Here is an 18,726-nt window from a genome sequence, read left to right as displayed (position 1 = left end):
CTGTTCTCCAAAGCATTTGCAACCTCCCTATCATCTGCAGTTTTTTAAAATCATATTTTCTGACTTGTTATCCATGTCAGGAAAAGTACTGAGTAGAACAATGCTTGAGAGAAATAGTACTTACAGGTCCTCTTCAGCTGGTTCTATGTGGCTTTTCAAACAGTTGTTCACTTACCTTACAGTGACTTTTTGTCTTGTCATGTTCCCTTAAGAGCTTGTAATGATGTCATACAGGACAAAAGCCTTATTAGTCTCAAGTTATGTCACATCTGCTGTTTCCTCATTATCTATTAGGCTAGCTGTCATGTCAGAGAAAGGAAAGAAATTGCTTTGACATATTTTGATCTTGACAAGACTATATTGACTGTTTATTATCTTATTATCCTATAGATTATTTTGAAATTAAGTATGTAACACTCATTATAATCTCTTCCCTGATATGAAAGTTCAGCTGACTGTAAGTTTCTTCAGTTTCTCCTTCTACCACTTTTTAAAGTCAAGAACCCTATTTACCCTTTAGTTACCACTCATTTTTACTATGTTTGTTTAGAATCATAGAATCGTTTAGGTTGGAAAAGACCTTTAAGATCATCAAGTCCAACTCTTAACCTAGCACTGTTTAGTAATAGATCTATTATTTTATTTGGCTTCTCTTTGATTGCAGCTCTGGGATATGTTTCTTGCCCTGATTGCACTTTGACAAATTCTGCCTTGTTTTGAGTCTTAAATTTTCTCAGACTTGTGCTACTCCTTAAACATACAGATGGATAAACTTTTGTTTCTGCTGCTTTGATTTCTAAGTCACTGAAGAATTCTAGATAACTGTGGATCAGGCACACAAGTCAGTTAATATAATTCAAATCAGTTGTTCTCCTCAAAATAGTGTTCTGCTATGCCCTAGAATATGGTCTCTTAAACTGCTGTCAGCTTTCTCATATGGTTTTAGCCTTGAGATTCTCTTTGCAAGATACCCCAGCAATTTCTGGAGTTTGGTCTGGTTTTTAAGTCTATTATCCTCACACTCTGTTTCTGTAACTTCCCTTCCTTATATAAAAAAATAAACTCACTTTTAATTTCTCAAGTAGCCTAAAATAAAATCTAAAATAACTGTTTCTCTATTACTTTTCTCCATCTCTTAAAATGAAGGTCTGTGCTGAACAAAGGATTTCTTGGCCTGTGAGTATCCTTTGAGTGGGTTCTTCTGTTTTGTTTTTGTTTTTTGGGGGGTTTTTTGTTTTTTTTTCTAAAAGCAGAATATGGACTTAGTCTTGCTTTGCTACCAGATCTATTCTTTAAAAAATTCTTGTAATTCCTGCCCCCAAACAACCCTCAGCAATTTCCTTCTTTTCATGAGGGTGCCTGAAGTAGACCCTTTGTATCAGTATCCCTTTTATTTTTCTATGTATTTTTACTGAGACATGCAACAGACTTTCTGTTGACCAGATTTTTCTTGAATGCTGAAGTATTACTTGCATTCTTGATATATAGAGCAGCAACTTCTTAATTTTCTTCCTTGCTTTCCATTCTTGAACAAAACTTCTGTTGTAGTGCTTTGATTTATCCCACTAGCTTTCTAAGTTGTGGTGGCAACCTCAGGTTCACCCAGTTACACTCTGTTGTCCTTGGATCTTTGTGTGGACACATGAAGTGCTTGCAGAGTTGCTTCATTGTTCTCGTTTTTGTCTCGTGTTATAGTTTCTCTTCCAGATTTCCATCATTTATATAAGTTGAAGTTGAAAAATATTTCGGTTCCCCAGCTTTCCTAAGACTGGTTTCTGTTCCTCTTCTCTGATTTGGCAGTTCAGTGCTACCATGCTCTTCATTATATAGCCTCTATCTCTTGTCAGCCAGCTTCCTTTGCAGAATCTCATTTCCCCCTGATAACACCCTTTGGGCAGACGTGGAATCACTGCCACTTCTTGTCTGTCCCTGCTCGAGATGCTAGTGTAAACTAGGGACACTGGTGCATACCTTTTGTGTCCACAGCTCCTTCATCGTGGCTTTTGGAGCCGCCGCTGAATCTTCTCAGAGTTTTAACTGGCAGCATCCTTAGCGTTCATATGGATGAATGGCACAGGACAATGTTTTAGAAAGCTAGATTAATGAAATAGTAGCCAGTGGCAGTTAGAGCAGAGTTACTAACCATTGATCTAAAGACTTGCAGCTACTGGTCGTTTTCTCAGATACCAATGACGAAGAATCATTTTATGCAGAAGAGCTACTCTGTTTGGTCTAACTGAAATTTCCTTGGAAGCAGCAGCTGCATAAGAAATATATCTGAACACAGTTCTTAAACCTTTTAATAAATAATGAGTTTTAAGTAGTCTGAACCAAGTAACTGTTTTAGAATAATTAAGTTCCTATATCATGTATATATTAAACTCAAAAGAGGCATAATTGAATAACTTCTATGACCTATGTAACGTGATCCCTCTCAGTCTCAAACTGTAGTAATATAAAATTTAGTGTTAAAAACTGCCTTTAGTTATATTCCTGTAACTTCATTAAAGCAAGTATGTGGAATGGCGTTCACTACTAGCCTGATATGAGATACCTATTATGAACATTTTAGTTATATGTTAAATGGGGAAATAAATGGATCATCCTCTCTTGATTTAAGTTGTTCTCATTGTTCAAAAGATGGGAGAAACCTCTAGAGTCCTTATCTCCCACATCCTTTCTCTGGAGAAGTGTTCTGCTTCAAAATGCAAACTTCTCCATGCAGACATAGTCTTAATTAGGCTTATTTGGGAGAAGAACCCATGCTACATGCCTGCCAGTGGAGACTGCTGAGAAACTACCAGCTGGCTTTGAGGGAGAATGAAGAAGCCTTAAGGCAATAAGCAACAATTTGAACTTTAAAATACTTCCTTATAATGTAGATGCTTTCATTAATGACAGTGGGCTTTTAAACTTTTTGTAGTTCAAAGAACATTACAGTTCTGCTGCAAAAGGAGCAGAATCTAATCAGGAATGTCTGAGGCACAGTGCTTCTACTGCATGATGCCAGCTCCCTCCTGTCCAGGTTGTGCCTTTAATACACAGCATAGTAATTAGCATTCAGTTCCTTTGTTTACAGATCTTGGGACTTGCACTTCAACATGACTAATTTCCACCAGCAGAGAGTATGTTCAATGGTGCATTAGGTAAAATAAAAAGTAAAGCACTGAACAAACTCGGTATTGCATGCAGTAAAGCTCGTAACTAGCTTTTACATCATACTGCATTTTGTAGTTTTTAAGTCTCAGTCCATATATCAGGTGAACATTCTCCATTGGGGGGTATTTCTTCTTTTTTACAGGTTATCACAATTGGTAAACATGTTAAAGGATACCATTATATCATTGCAAATCTGGTAAGCATTTTTAATATTTAAAATACCTGTATTACTCATTTCACTGTTTATGGAAGCACATCAACTAGTATTTTGTTTTAAATGCATTTTAGGAAATAGAAGAAAGCTAAATGTCTTTATACTTGCTAAATGAATGCATGTGTTGAGATGGTATTTGTTTTATTGGCTGAGTCTTTTCAGGGCTTAAATGCCTCCTGTGATATTCCCATCAATGGGAGTGAAGATTGCTCAACACCTGCATTAGAGCTTCATCCCTTTTTCTATATACTTTAGAAAAGTAGGGTATGGAAAGGTATGAAAATCAGAAAAATAACTTTCCATGTTATAGGCTGATACATTCATTCACCAAACTGATGTTTCTTCTCTCACCTCTAAAGTACTTAAAAATTATAGTTCTTGGCTTTCATTCTGCTAGACTAGTGAGTCTCAGCTTTACACATCCTCATTCCTCAGATTGGCTTGGCAATCAGTTTGAATTAATCTTTTCTTGAACATAGGTGATCAGACAGTATAGATAATAGTGTTCCAAAGGGGTAAAGTTCAGGAAACTCACTAAATTCTGTCAAGGTAATTTTTTTGAAATTGTGTCTAAAGATAAAGTGCCATTTTACTGACATTAAAGTCAACAACGCTTATTGACTGAAGCTAGGGAATCTAATCCAGTGGTTTTTTGTAACAGATAAAGCAAATTCTGCAGGCTTGAATCTCAGTTATTTTGTTCCAGAGAAGAGTTTTGGGGTTTGCATGGTGTGAGTGCCTCTAAATAATTTTTTTCATCATTTATTCTTGGACTGTGATAGCATTTGATACAAATTCCAGCAGGGCCCAGAGTGCTCTAATTTACACTCTGTCTTCCATAGTCCTTTGAGGGGCCTGAGGAAATAGAATGACCATAAGTGTCTATCACACTTCAGACATAACCCCTGTCTCCTCCCAGCCTTTGATCAAAACACTTCCCCCCTCCAGACGGGCAGTATTCTGAAGAATCACGTATGTTGCTAGACAGGTACAAGGAAGCCTTATACTCTAAAGGCCTCTTTAAAAGCAGAACAGTGGGGTTTCATTTTATATTTATTAACTAATTTTTAGGATAAAGAAGTTAGGGTACTGATATTGACAAAGCAAGCATAAAAGCCTTACAAAACTTGAAAAATTCCCTAACGGTTAGATATTTGTATTTTGCATTGCAAATGTTGTATAAATAGTATTTTGAGTCTTAAGGGAAATAAACATTTTAGAAAAATTGCCTAGTGTATTTCATTATGTTGGCTGGTTGCTATTTTAGCCATTGCTTTAAGTTTGTAACAGTAAGCCCATAAGATCTAAAACTTATTGAATCTTGTATTTTAAAGCTATTTAATATCATATTTGCTTCCTACAGATTTATACAGTTTAAATGCAAATATTGTAGGTCTTTTATAGAATATCATAAAAAATATATATGGTAATGATTTTAAAACTGTGTTTTTCTCTGTCAGAAAACTTGTCTAGTACTTGATCGTATCCCATCTTCTTCACTGAATCCACCATCTTTCTTCTTTTCTTGACTGTAATAATGCTCTCCTCCAGTCTGATCAGTCAAGAAATTGATCTATTTTAAGAATAAAACATGCTGATAGATGGAGAAGGGGTCAAAGTATACAATGAATGTTCCTGTTCAAGCTCACAATAATATCGAAGAAAGTTTCATGATAGCTGTAGAAGTGTCTGTATTAGCATGCAGCAACACATCATTGATGAGTATCGTTAATATGCAATAATTAAAGAGCACCTAGTACAGCAATTGTAGCAACTTCTGATAATGTGTTCTGAGGTTGCTACTTCTTTTTTTGTTTACTCAGAGCATTCATTTAAACTGAAGAGTCTGAAATCAGTATTTCACATCAATTCATTTGTATGGTTATTTGGGGCAAGTTAAAACACAGAACATGGAAAACAAAACATATATACTGTTTGTAAGAATGACAAGTAGTTCTTTATACTGGAGGGAGGAGGCAGGACTGATGGTAAGTCCTTCCACATGCTTTAGTGTTCCTAGCAAAAAGAGGACTTGACTGTGGCTATTACTATTCCTGGCTAAAACTTGCTTGCCTAACTGTTATTCATGTCAGTGTTCCCTTTCTCAGTTAAGCAGTCCCATTGAAATTAACAAAATTGTTTAGGAAAGTACGCATGGCATGGTCAGGTCCACTTAGCCCTTTGCTCTATAAAGGTGTATGTCTAGCGAGCCACAAGAGGCATTGCTGGTTGGCGGAGCTGATGACTTAATCCTGGCAACCCAGGAATTAAACTTGGATCCTGATTGAGGAAAATGTTGGCTTGCACTTCTGCAGTAGAAGTCATATGGTAACTCTTTATTTGTACATACTATTGAGAGACCTGCCAAAACTGTTGGAATAACAGACATAATGCTTTCTGTGCCCAGGGATTTACTGATGGAGATTTGTCAAAAATTCAGTTTGGAGGAGCTAACGTCTCAGGATTTCAGATAGTTGACTACGATGATCCTCTGGTGTCAAAATTCATACAACGTTGGTCAACACTGGAGGAAAAAGAATATCCCGGTGCACACACTAGTACAATTAAGGTATGTCTTATGTTTGTTTTAACCATGACAGATGTAGAGGAAGTGAGGGAATTGGAATAGAAAGACGAGAGACAGAGAAAGCCCTTCAAAATCAGCTGTGCCAACACAATTTTATATTTCTCTGGGGTACTTTTAACATTCCCTATCATAGGACTGCTTGAGCAAAGATACTGCACTGTCAAAAATGTTCAAGACAACTTTAATTTTTCTTGTGTCACCGTAAATCTGCACCTGACAGCTTCTTAGCTAATTGTTTTGGATGTGATGAAACGTTAAGTATCTGCTGACTTTTTTTGGTTTTTCTCTTCCTCTGTGTTTTGAAATGTTTTAAAGGCAAATATGTAGTCATACGTAGGCTTCCAGGGAGCACAGATCTAGCAATTTCTGATATAATCTCCCAAAGAAATGGCAAGACAGTTGCTTTGAGACGGATGCCTAAATCCTAGAAAGACTTTTAAAATTAAGTGGTATGCCTGAGGTACAGAATCCTGGTCTGATTTCAGGCCTGAGTGACACAAGATGTGACACTGGGCAAGTGGTTAAATTTCCTTACCTTTCCCACTGGATAAAACTGGGATAATAGTACCTTCTTACCTTATGTGGCTGTTATGAGGATCAATTAGTGCTTGCAAGATGTTAAAAAGAATAATGCAATTTTAATGCTAAATAATTTTTAAGTGACACAATCAGAAAATTTATTAAGAATGAGTATACTTAAATAACTTTAAAATGTATTAAGATAAATGGCAAATGTGCTAGGCATAACTTTTTTTTGTGCTATAGTTTGAATATGAAGCATATTCTTGATTTATAAGATGGTTAAGAAGTTTCAGCAAGGAATGGAAGAACCATTTTTTAAATTCCTGGAACAAAAATCCTTTAAAGCACACAACCTTAATTTAAACTGAAAAATAAAATTAGTAGGTTCCCTTTTTATGAGCCCAAATTTGCGGGGAACTTAGTCAAAGCTATGATTTTTCTGTGGTTATTTTTGTGTTTTAAAATCTTTATGACAGAATAAGTGAATTTCTCACTTGATGTTTGACAAAATAAGCTAGAGTCTATGTCATGCCTTTAGATACATTCATATTATATACGTGTAATATATATTGCTCTCATTTAGGAAAAAGGGAAGGGATGTGCCTGTGGGTGATTAATACAGTTGTTTTGTCTTCTTGAGTGCCCAAATCTACCTGCCTACCTACCAATGTTGCAGAATCGTAATCTGCAAATGATCACAGTGAAATGCATGACTAAAGTAAAAAAGTCTAACTGAAACCAAGATGCAGTTTTTCTCATTGATGGAAAAATAAATTGATGGGACACAGTGCTAAGGATTCTGGTACTTCTGATATTACTTAAAGTAGAGGGGAAATTGCATGTGTGTTAGATAAGATGAAGTGGTTGCAATGTTTTGTTATAACATTAAAATCTGTAACTTTATCACAGGTATTCCCTTTATTTCTTCCATCATAGGTCCTTTCAAGTCTACTAGAAGTTGAAAGGGTTGAAGGAGAGTATTTGGAATATCTTATGTTTTTGAGGTTTATTTTGTTATGGGTAGGAAAAATAAATGAATCAAAACATTTATTTTCATGAATTTCATTAACTTAAAACACATTTTAAATTCAATTAAAAAGGCTGATCTGTCTTCCTTTATATTGTCTGCTCAAGGAATATACAGGATCACGCTGATACTCAGTCAAGAGATTGAGACTTATGTTAAGTTGTCAGATAATTTATAAATGGTAGAGGTATTGATGGGGGAAAAAGTGGATGTGTATTGCAACATTTGGAGAAATTGATTGTATCAGTTACTGTATTTCTTTGTGTAGCTTTCTGTCTTTTGCCCTTATACACGTATCACTTGCCATTTTTGCCTGCCATTACATGTAACAACAGAGCTATGTCACATTTCATTCCCGTTCCTGAGGGAGCTAGAGGCAGAACAGAATCACAGAAACAGGGCAAGAAAGGTCTTTGAGCAGTCAGTCACCCAGTCCATCCTCCCTGCCTGAAGGCAGAATCAGCTATACCTGTGCAGTTCCTGTGGATACTTCCCCAAGCATTCTGTTTCAGAGCTTAAGTGGTCTTATTTTTCAGTTTTTGCCTAACCTAAATCATGCCTTTTTATCACCTAATCCATTACTTCTTTATCTGTTTCTAATGGATGTGAGGAACTTCTCCTTTTTAGCTGTCCTATATTTGAAGATGGCTGCCATATTTGTCCTTGCTTTCCTCCCTGCTAAACTACATAATCCTTTTTCCTTTGAATTTTGTACTCTCAGATCCTGTTCATCATTTTCCTCTGGAACCTTTCTAACTGGTACCCATCTTCTTTGAAATGCCAGACTGGGTACTGCACTGCATCTGAGTGCTATGCTGTAGGAATTGAAATAATGGCTTCATGTATCTCAGAGACAGTACTCCTTTCAGGGCTTCCTTTTGTGTTACGCCCCCCCCCCCATGACGCAGTTGAAATATATTTATTGTGAGATACACACTAACATCCAGATCTTTTTCTGCGTTGCTTTTCTGTACTGCTGCCAATTTAGACAGTCTCCTACCCTATCTGTACACTTGATCATTCCTTTGAAGTACAGGATTTTTCATCTATTCTTGTTGAATTGCATTCCCTACCTGTCCTTCCTGAACATGCCATTCCTTCTTATATTAATAATCTAGCTGTGTTTGTTATCCTTTGCTTCTTGGAATAGTGTATAAACATCTAAGTTACTGAGCAGGTTAACTCGCTGGTCTCCTGTTTGTCCCTTCCGTGATCTTATTCATAACCTTTCTCCCCTTTCAGTTTTGAGGCAGTTACCCAAATTGTTACTGTTTAAGCTTTTGCCACCCTTTTTGGTTTTGAGGCAGTTGTCCAAATTGTCAGTGGTTATAAATGAGCTTTTGCCACTAGTTCCCGTGGAATCTTAGAAGCTGTCACTGCAAATTCTGTATGAAACAGATAGGAAGGCTAATAAAAGTCCTGTATTATCAATACAGAAAAGAGAGAAGGTTACGTGCCCCTAGCAGGTAATGTTATCCCTGGGATTGCAAATGTTATCTCATTGCATGCAATAGCATTGCAACTGTGTTGTATTATCTTCCTTTTGGATTACAAAAGGAAGTATATGTTCATTTTACATTATAAAATGCAAGTCAATGGAATATGACTGAGCTGACGTGACAAGACATATCACAGCATCCAAGTACAGTCCTGAAAACAGAGGAAGACACCTTTTTCTAAGAAAAAGTGCATTTCAAAGGAACGTGCTTTTCAAGAAAGAAAAACATTGTTGAAAACCTGTTCCACAGGTGCCCAGAAGAGGACCTGGATCAAATTGCTTTAAAAATGTATCTTCACAACTTATAAAATATTAATTATAAGAAACTGCAGTCTTAGGACGTAGATGAGAAGAGACACTTGATTTTATTTGTTGCTGCACTGTACCTGTACTGATAAAAAACGCTTACAAGGTTTAAAGAATAAGCAGGACACTTAGCACTAGTTTTTTGCTACCTTTTTACAAAAGATCTTCTCATCTTTCAAAAGTAAAGCTGATACACTGTTTACCTCAGATTAAATTTAAAATATATCTGTTGTAACCAAGGGTGTTACCACTCTCTGTGTGCAATTGTAGAAGAGCTAATAATGTGTACATCTTGAAACATACCACTGAGCATCCTGTCAAATTTCTTTGTCAAGTAGCAAAACAAAGCCACATTTAATTTTATAAAGGCCTAATAATAATAACAACTTCAAATCCCCTTTTGATCCATTATTGTGTATATACAAATATGCTGGGCTTTCTGAGCCTTAGTGTTGTGTCAAGCTATTATGTCTAAGGCAAACCTCTTGTTGTGGAAGGACACTGAAGGACAACACATCCATTTACATCCAACTGCTCCAACTTCCTAATCTGATTAACCCATTCTGTTTGGGGGCAGCCTTTCATCTAATTCCAGGAAGAAGCTCAATTTGTACCTCTTGAAGGCTAGTGAGACATGATAAGTACTGAGCTGAAAGTATACAAATATAAATTGGGAGAGGAGTGGCTGGAGAGCAGCCCTGCAGAAAGGGATCTGGGGATGCTGGTTGACCGTAGGCTCAATGTGAGTCAGCAGTGTGCCCTGGCAGCCAAGAGGGCAAACCCCATCCTGGGGTGCATCAAACACAGCATAACCAGCCGGTCAAATGAGGTGATTATCCCGCTGTATTCAGCATTGGTGTGGCCTCACCTTGTGCGGTTCTGGGCCCCACAATTTAAGAAGGATGTGAACGTCCTTGAATGCATCTAGAGGAAGGCAACAAAGCTGGTGAAAGGGCTGGAAGGCATGTCCTATGAGGAGCGGCTGAGGACTTTGGGTTTGTCTAGTTTGGAGAAAAGGAGGCTGAGGGGCAGCCTCATTGCTCTCTACAGCTTCCTGAGGAGGGGAAGTGGAGAGGGAGGTGCCGATCTCTTCTCCCTGGTATCCAGCGATAGGATGCGTGGGAATGGTTCAAAGCTGCGCCAGGGGAGGTTTAGACTGGACATTAGGAAGCATGTCTTTACAGAGAGGGTGGTCAGACCCTGGAACAGGCTTCCTGGAAAGGTGGTTGATGGCCCAAGCCTGTCAGTGTTTAAGAGGCTTTTGGACAATGCCCTTAACACTATGCTTTAACTTTTGGTCAGCCCTGAATTGGTCAGGCAGTTGGACTAGATGATTGGTGTAGGTTCCTTCCAACTGAAATAGTCTAGTCTATTTTATAAGCCATCCTACTCTGTGATGAGCTTTTCTAAGAGCAACCTTAGGCTTGGTGTGTGCAAGAAGTATCTGAGCCAACTTGTGTTACGATGTATACAGAAACTCGTGCGGCACACAGAAAAGAATTTGGGGCTGCCTGATTGAAAACCTAAAGCAGCTCAGACTTGTAGAGAATACCATTGTGTTGGAAGATGGTAACAATCCCAGTACTCATTGCAGCTGTTCTCGACTGCTTAAACTGCTTCATGCTGGTACATTATGTTTCAGATGTTCAGAATTCATATGATTGTATTTTCAAGCTTCATAATCTCTTACACACACGCACACAATCAATGCATAGCTAAGATAACAAAACAATAGATTGGTTTTGCCTTCTAATTTTGCCTTTAGTAGTTTCACCTTTTCAAGTTTCTTTTTTATAGCCAAGTCATCTAGTCTTTTAGAAAATTATTCAGAAATCTGTTGTTTTTTTCAAAGATAATGTGATTCTAGAATTTGAAGTGTTTGTATAGTACCAAACTGTGCACTTTATGATAAAATTGCAAAAGTTGAAAACTGCCAATCTTAAACTATAACTCAGGAAGAATGAAGCTTGTAATTGAAAGCTGCTGGTTTAACTGTACTGGTGCTGATTTACCTCAAGGATGGAATAAAGAGAACATGCAGACAAACATAGAAGTACTTACTTACCTTGCAGAAATAATTAAAATTTAGATGACTCACAATAAGGAACAAAGAAGAGAACTGTGAAAACATTTCTTCAAACTGGAAATTCAGAAAGCATTTGGTCTAGATACAGGTGACTAAGCAAAAGTGTACAATTAATGAATTAGACAATACCTTCATTTTGGGGCATGTCTCTTATGATTGCAGTGTGTTGGAAAATGGTTTTATAATACCAGGCGTTTTAATAAGAGTTCTAAGTGATACTCTGATGCACCTGCTACAGTTTTAATGGAAAAATGTGATTGATTATGCCTGAATTCAAGTAGATTGTAATGATTAGTAAATAAGAATTTAAAAAATTAGTGAATTTCAGTATTTATTGCATGACTTAATCAGGAACTGAACAGGAGTCTATTTTTTTTTTTAAAGTGCCATCGTAAAACTGTAGATTTGTGAGATTTTTTCTGCCTGTGTTTTCCAATCCATGTGTTTTGGTTTCCTGGGCATAAAAAATATACATCTAGCAGTTGGTGTTCTAGCTACCCGGTTTCACTGGGATTTTGAATCCCAGTATTCAATCTTCTCTACTTGCAAAAATATATATGAAAAATGTGGGCGTAAGAAATTTCAGTGTTAAACTTCATACTTCTTTTTAAGAGCTTAATGCTCTTTTGCATAAGTAATGGCTCATTCCAGCATAGTTGGTTTGGTTTTTTTTGTTTTTTTATTATTTTTTTTAAAGAAAACTCAATTAAAGAATGGAACATTTAGTCAGTGAAAGCAGTGGGTGGTTTGAGGCAATATCTGTAGGTTTGTCTCAGACATACAAAGGGCCTATTGACCCAGATCTTTCAATCCTGCAAGTAAAAGTAGCTGAACTGTGCTAAAGTAAAAGTATTTGCCAGACTTCAGAAGGCTACAGAGCCAAGTCCTGATGTCCCTATGCAGCTCTGTTTCTTTGAATTTGAATCCACTTATTCTTAGTAATTATAAGTGTTGAAGGATCTTCACCCAACAAAGTGCAATGGATTCCTCCTGCCTATTTTCCCAGGAACTCTTTATCACTTTATTCAACCAGCAATTCACCTGAATATGGTTGATATAAACAGAAGAAAGCTACTATTCCTTCATGCTCCAAGTGTTCAGCAAGATCAGGCATATCTGGCCTCACCAAGATCAATGTTACTTAGAACAGGAGAGCTTGATGGAGAAATGGGAATAAGAGGAGAAGGGGGAGAGATACACAAAGCTGAAAGTAGCAGTAGGAGGAATGTGTCATTCAAAAAAAGGGGTCAGCAAAGTGGAAAGAGCCTGTTGGGACGTAAGTGAAAGACACAGAAGGGTGGTGGCAGCTCAGAGCTGGAGAGGCGTCTATGGCCAAATGGTTCTTGGGTCAGGGGAATAAGGGAGGAGGAGAAGCACTAAGGATCGCTTATGAGAACAAAGAGAGGAGACATGCAGGCTTATTGCTGGGGCAAGGCTGGTATTAAGGACCAGTCAATGTAGGTAGCTGCCTATATCAGCCGGTATGGGGTGGCAGAAGAGCGAACGTGAAGTGTTTATTATTCTCTGACAGTAACTATTTCTTGGTAAAATCAGAAACCTGATAAGATTGGTGTATTTCATTCTATTAGTATTTTACTTGGAATTAGATTGGAGCAAACAGGAGAAAATGTTCCATCTTGAGACAATAGGCAAATACTTGTGCTGGTTTGTGTACATGAGAATTGGTAATGAAAATAAGGATGTGTAGTGGTTTAGGGTTTTTTTTCCTTTTTTTTTTTTACATTTATGACTTGAATTATTACTATTAGTTTTAAATGACAGGTTTTGGAAATTTTTTAGAACACTGCAGTATGTATGATGAGAACTCTCAGATCTTGTTGATTTGGTTTTTTTCTTTTTTTCTTTTTTTACTTTTTTTTTTTTCCCTGGTAAGTGAATTTGTGCAAGGTGTATTGTAATATCAAGTCCAGGTACCCTCCTACAGATTGTTACAGAGAATGAGAGTGATTCAGAATATATTAAAACCAAATTAAAAGATCATTTAATGTGGCTTTATTTAATAGGCTAGTCAAAAATTCTAATCTAAAGCATCCTCATATGAAATTCCAATTTAGAATAATTTCTATTGCAGTGTTGTTCAGCTTCTAGGGTAAATAAATTGTTTCCATTAACCTATATAGGACTTTCTGTTGACTGTGTGTAAAAATAATATAGCTGAAGAGCCTACTGGAATTTTCAGGCTCTTCTCATTCATATAGTATCAGTCATTTTATAAGACAGAATGATCTAATCTCTAATCTCTCGTCTACCATTTTCATTAATTGCACCAACCATGAACTATTCTACTAGAAAATTATCTAGAATACATTTTTGTGATCATCTCAGTATCTTTCTCTTGGTTAACAACTCAGCTCAAGGATATTTACCCTAGTTAACAAAGCTTGGACGGCCATTTTTATCATAAAAAGAGCTGTGATTGAAGACTGTATTTCAGTAAATATATTAGTAAAAAATAATTTTATATTTTAAAATTTATATCTGCTATAATTCACATATGCTTACTGATTTATGACTAACCTTAATTTTTGAAGAGGAAGTAACTTTTGTGATAAAACATAGGAATTTAAAAAGACTCAAGTGTATTTTTAGGGTAAAGCAGTAAAAAAAAGAAAACCAAAAAACCCCCACAAAACAACAAACGACCACCACCCCCAAAAAAAACACAACCCCACCCACCTTAACACTTTAAACATTCACACTAGCTCTTTCAAATCCATTTCTTATAGCATGATTTTTCAGAGAAGTCTTTTGCCTTCCTATTTGCACATTTTGTGCTCATCCTCTCCTTTAAATTTTCTTACTTGGTCTATTTTCACTATTATAACCATAGGCTTCAGTTTTTGCTGCTGCATCCTGCTGATTTTTAACACTGTGAAGAGTGACATACTTTTTTCTCGCTTAGCCTTGAAGAAAAAGGTTTTATGTATTCATATGGTGACGATTAAAAAAGCATATGTTCTTTGTGGTTTACAGTAAATTAAAGGTGATTTTATCATCAGTGGCATTGCTGTTTTGCAAGTGCATTCTTTTTAAAGTTAGAAGTAAGATTACACAAATAATTGTAAAATCTTATTTATGTTGTCAGTATGTATATTTTCCACAGGCAGTGGCATGGATTGGAAGAGAACAACAACTTTTTTTATAAGTAAAATGCTGTGGGTTCAAATCCAAATAATTGTTTTTATTATTTCTGTCAAGCTCTGTGTGTTTTTTGGTGATATAAAGTTCACCAGGAATAAGCTTTAGGTTTGAGAACTCGCAGGTTTTAAAAAGCTTCTAGAAAAATGGAAAAGAATAGGGCAAGAACTAATAGACTTTTTAAGGAACTTAATAAAAAGAAGTGAGTTTAGATAGTAAACTTTTCAACCATTGAGTAATGACTGGGGATTTTAAGAACCTCCATGTTTTGAGGTCCAAAGAAGCTGTTACACAAATGTAGTGAATGTACAATTTACACGTGTACAAATATCTAAATTATGAATAGTTTAGAGTTGTTTCTTCCTGTACTGTAAGGAGAGATTAGGTGTCCTCCTTTTAATTATTTAGGATTTTTCAGAGGGAGAAGGAAAGGTATAAGGTAGAGAAAAAAGATACAGTGTGAAGATTTGCATTAAAGGTACTGTACTCCTTTCAAGATCTTGTTTTAATACCTGATAGTTATTCTCTCTCATTAAGAAGTGTTTAAAGGAAAGATATTTTTGTATTGCAGCATAGCATGATAGATTTAGAAAAAAAGGCTACAGCTGTGAACGTTTTTCTTGTTTGGTGGTTTTTTTGTGTTTTGTTTTGGTTTTTTTTTAATACTAGCATAAAAACTGCTGTGTTGTTTTTAATGGCACTGGCTAGGAGAACACCCTGCAGTACTTTGTGTCTGCTTCAGTATTTCATTGACTTTAAATTGCTTATACATGATTATTTGAGCAACAGCAAAATAAGAGCCTTGTACAGCAGTGCACTGCACCATAACGTCATTACTGACCAGTCTCTGAGCGAACAACATTGAATCATCTCAGCAGTTGTATGCTTTAGATCCATTCACCAAGATCAACAAAAGCTGAGGCAAAACAACATGGCGGACCTCGAGTAAATGGCAGGACGCTTCTGAAAGCGTCTGCCCATCTTTCTGTGGGCACAGATGGCTTAGTTGAGACAAAGGTCAAAGGATTGCTAAGATTGTCTGATATGGCAGAGCTCTTTTTCTGTAATGCATTTTCAGAAAATAAAGGGGCCACAATGTTAGGCTAATTTGACTTTCTGGATAATGGAAGGGATAAATTCCCACACAACTTCTGTATTAACACTTCTGAACGAGTGTAAGACATGCATGCTGACTTTCTGTTCTTTTGGATGGAAAAAGGTCTGGAACATAGATAGATCCAAATGCCAGTGCCATTAATAAGATCTGGCATTGTTCTGCTTCCTCCTGGAAGACAGAGGGTTTTACAGACATCTGTTTTGCAGTCTTCTCTTTGGCCATTGCATTAAATCTAATGAAAGACCAAAGTACTTTAAAACCTCTGTCCTCAGTGTAAAATCAAAAAAAGAAAAAAAAGAAAAAAAGCAGATACCTGCACTCATTTTTTTTCCTGCTGAATTAGTACCTCTGATGACTCTATTAAGAAGAGTGTTCTTCTGGATCAGAAGTAATCTTGGGGGAGGAATTACAGTCCTGGAATCTCCTTCCTATTAGGGTAGTAGGTGAAACAGAAAAGCCAAGCACCTTGGGGTTCGTAAATCCTGTGATCTTTGCTATATTCAGTTTTAAAAGGAGTGAAAAAAGGTCACTTTCCCCTATAAATATCCTACAGTGGGAGTGTTAGGATAATTCAAGTGCCCCAGTCTTGTCAGTGTCTCTGCATGTGCTCTGAGCATGTCTTTCAAATAGGAGTTAGACTTCCAGGGATATAGGCTTAGGCACATGCCTAGCTACTGGGCTAGAAAACAAAGCTGTTCTGGGTGTGCCCAGAAGCAGCCTTTCTAAACCAAACAATGAGATACCTAAAGAACTTAAACACCTCACAAAATCAGCAGGTTTTCTGGATAGTAGTTTTGGACCTAAACACTTTAATTTTTCTAAGGTGACAGGTTGCTTAAGGCGTTCTTTGCATCTGATGTTCTTCCCAAAACATTATGGCATTTCAGAGCAAAAATATCTATTTGTTTAGCTGTTCTGTGCACACAGAATGCTGGAATTGCATTTAAATAAAGGCTATTATCAAAATGTAAGTTGGTCTGACTTTACAACCTCTGGAAACTAAATTTAATAAAGATAGTATATTTGCTAAAATAAATAGGGCTAGAATCTAACCTCATCTTTACTGAGATTAATTTAAAAACAAATTTTTAAAGATCTGGTAATTTTACATTTTATTTATTTCTCTTCCCCTTTTAGTCAGGACCAGGAATGTTATAAAAAATTTACAAATAATCGTTGATATTTTGAAATATCTTGAGTATATACAATTATTTTCAGCTGGAAGCAAGTCTGTTGTAAAGGCTGCCTGTTTTCACAAAAGCTCCATTCTAATGTAAAGATCAAAGAGGAAGAGGCAAGCATTGGGTCTTTTCTGGGCTCCCTGACCTCTACCTCACGTCCCCAGTGTTTGAAACATTCCCATAGGTAATGAAGATGCTCCTGTGCTTAAAGCTCATTTACAGTTTGAATGGCAACCAGCCCGACATGCTGCTTCATACAGAACCCCATTCATGCTAATGCCTACAGAGAACAAATGAGAACAATGCATGATTATGGGCACATTTAAAAGCCATCTGGATTTACAGTGACATTTATGTGTACAATATTTGACAAGGTCTGTTATTTCTACTGAAAGTAACTGTTTGCATTCCCATGCTCTTCATGACAGTATGCAAAGTATCACAAGAGATCCTGAAGGAGGTAGCCATTTCTCGTCAGTTAATGAATTTTCCACTAATTCTTTCATCTGTCAGGCCACTTTCAAATGTTTTCCAAGGTGTGTGTAATACTGTCCATTTCAAAATAGCTCCCGGATACATTAATTAAAGACAAACCCTTAAGAAATAGGTGCCCCAGTTGCATTAGTTTGACTGCATTGAAAGTCAACAGGAGGTAGTTGCCCAGTTCCTTTACTAGTTCTTGACAAGTAACTTTGTCTTTCATTCTTTTTGCTTGACGGTTTATATAAGTATATACCCATTTTTTATTTATAATATATAAAAATGTAGTAATGCTTCTATGTCTATATACCAATCTCTAGCAGTTACTTCTGAAATTACAAACAGTTCAGTAGAGTTTTGTGAATGTTTTGACCAAAAAGCCCAATTATGGTACAAACAGTATGAAAAGGCAATTCTGCTTTTGTGGTATATAGTAGCACTCAAGTAGAGAAATATTTCGTTGTGGGAAAAATGCACAAAACTCAGATGAGAGATTTTTGTTGAATATAATCCTCAAAGCAAAATAAAGCTGTAACATTTGTTAAAACAAGACACGTTTGATATCTCAGTTTAGCCTGCGTATAGTTTAGCGAAGTATTACAAACAAGGTGATAAAATGCATAGTGAACCATTGGGAAAAAAATTGCTAGTATAGAGCAGTAAGCTGAACATTTAATATCCCCACAATCTACAAAGACACACAGTTTGTGTCTTTGTTATATATTTATTGCCTCTGATGTATATTTCTTGGTATTTAAGTATATTTAAATTGTTTAAATATAAGGAAAAATGCTGAGCATCTGCTTATACCAATTGATTCTACCCACTTGCTCTTGCAGCAAAGAACATTTCCTATATTACCTCTCTTTGAATCTTACGTCCCTCCAAGGAAAAAGATTTGTATCTGATTTTAGACCTCGTTTTTCTTAACCTCTGTTAGTGATACAGAGTGTCCCTTCTCCTGCTGTTCCAATAGCAGCCCCCCATATGTGGTGAGGAACCCTCTTTGTGCCTGTTTCAGACTGATTTCAGCCTTCTTGAACACTGCTTCAGCTGCATATGCCATTCTAGCTGAGGTCTCCCTAGTGTCCTGTACTGTGTTCTTTGACTCCAGTAGTACAATCTGCCCAAAATATCCTATTATTTTGTTTGTCTTTCTCACTGTTGTGTTGGATTAGGGCTGAATGGCTAGTTCATAGTCCCCTTGAGTGGTTTTAATTTGTTTTTAGTGTGTGTAAGTGTAGATATATGTACCTAAGCCGATGGCCCTGGACTCCTCCAGTAGTCTCGGAAGTCACTGGAGATCAAATTAATGGAATCTAAGGCATGATTCATTTCATCTTAAAGAAGACGTATAACATAGGTCAAATGAATCACACCTTAAAATGCT

The 18,726-nt window shown here is 36.6% G+C and overlaps 1 protein-coding gene across 17 annotated transcripts in view; it reads left to right on the top strand.

Annotated features, from left to right (window-relative positions):
* GRIA2 (glutamate ionotropic receptor AMPA type subunit 2) overlaps positions 1 to 18,726 on the top strand; it is a 96,092-nt gene that overhangs the window by 49,665 nt on the left and 27,701 nt on the right. For 16 of the 17 annotated variants that reach the window (XR_012042505.1, XR_012042503.1, XR_012042504.1 and 13 more), the window contains exons 5-6: positions 3,302 to 3,355; positions 5,781 to 5,942. Coding sequence is in view for 12 of the 17 variants with exons in the window: in XM_072861575.1 (XP_072717676.1) it covers positions 3,302 to 3,355; positions 5,781 to 5,942 (216 nt within the window). In the remaining 5 variants the exon portion in view is untranslated. The remainder of the gene's footprint in view (positions 1 to 3,301; positions 3,356 to 5,780; positions 5,943 to 18,726) is intronic. The other variant, XM_072861579.1, reaches the window with a different exon arrangement.

The sequence above is a fragment of the Ciconia boyciana genome, chromosome 5, assembly GCF_034638445.1.
Source record: "Ciconia boyciana chromosome 5, ASM3463844v1, whole genome shotgun sequence".
NCBI lineage: Eukaryota > Metazoa > Chordata > Aves > Ciconiiformes > Ciconiidae > Ciconia > Ciconia boyciana.
The sequence above is the reverse complement of the archived record's forward strand: the minus strand, read 5'-3'. Positions and strand labels throughout refer to the sequence as shown.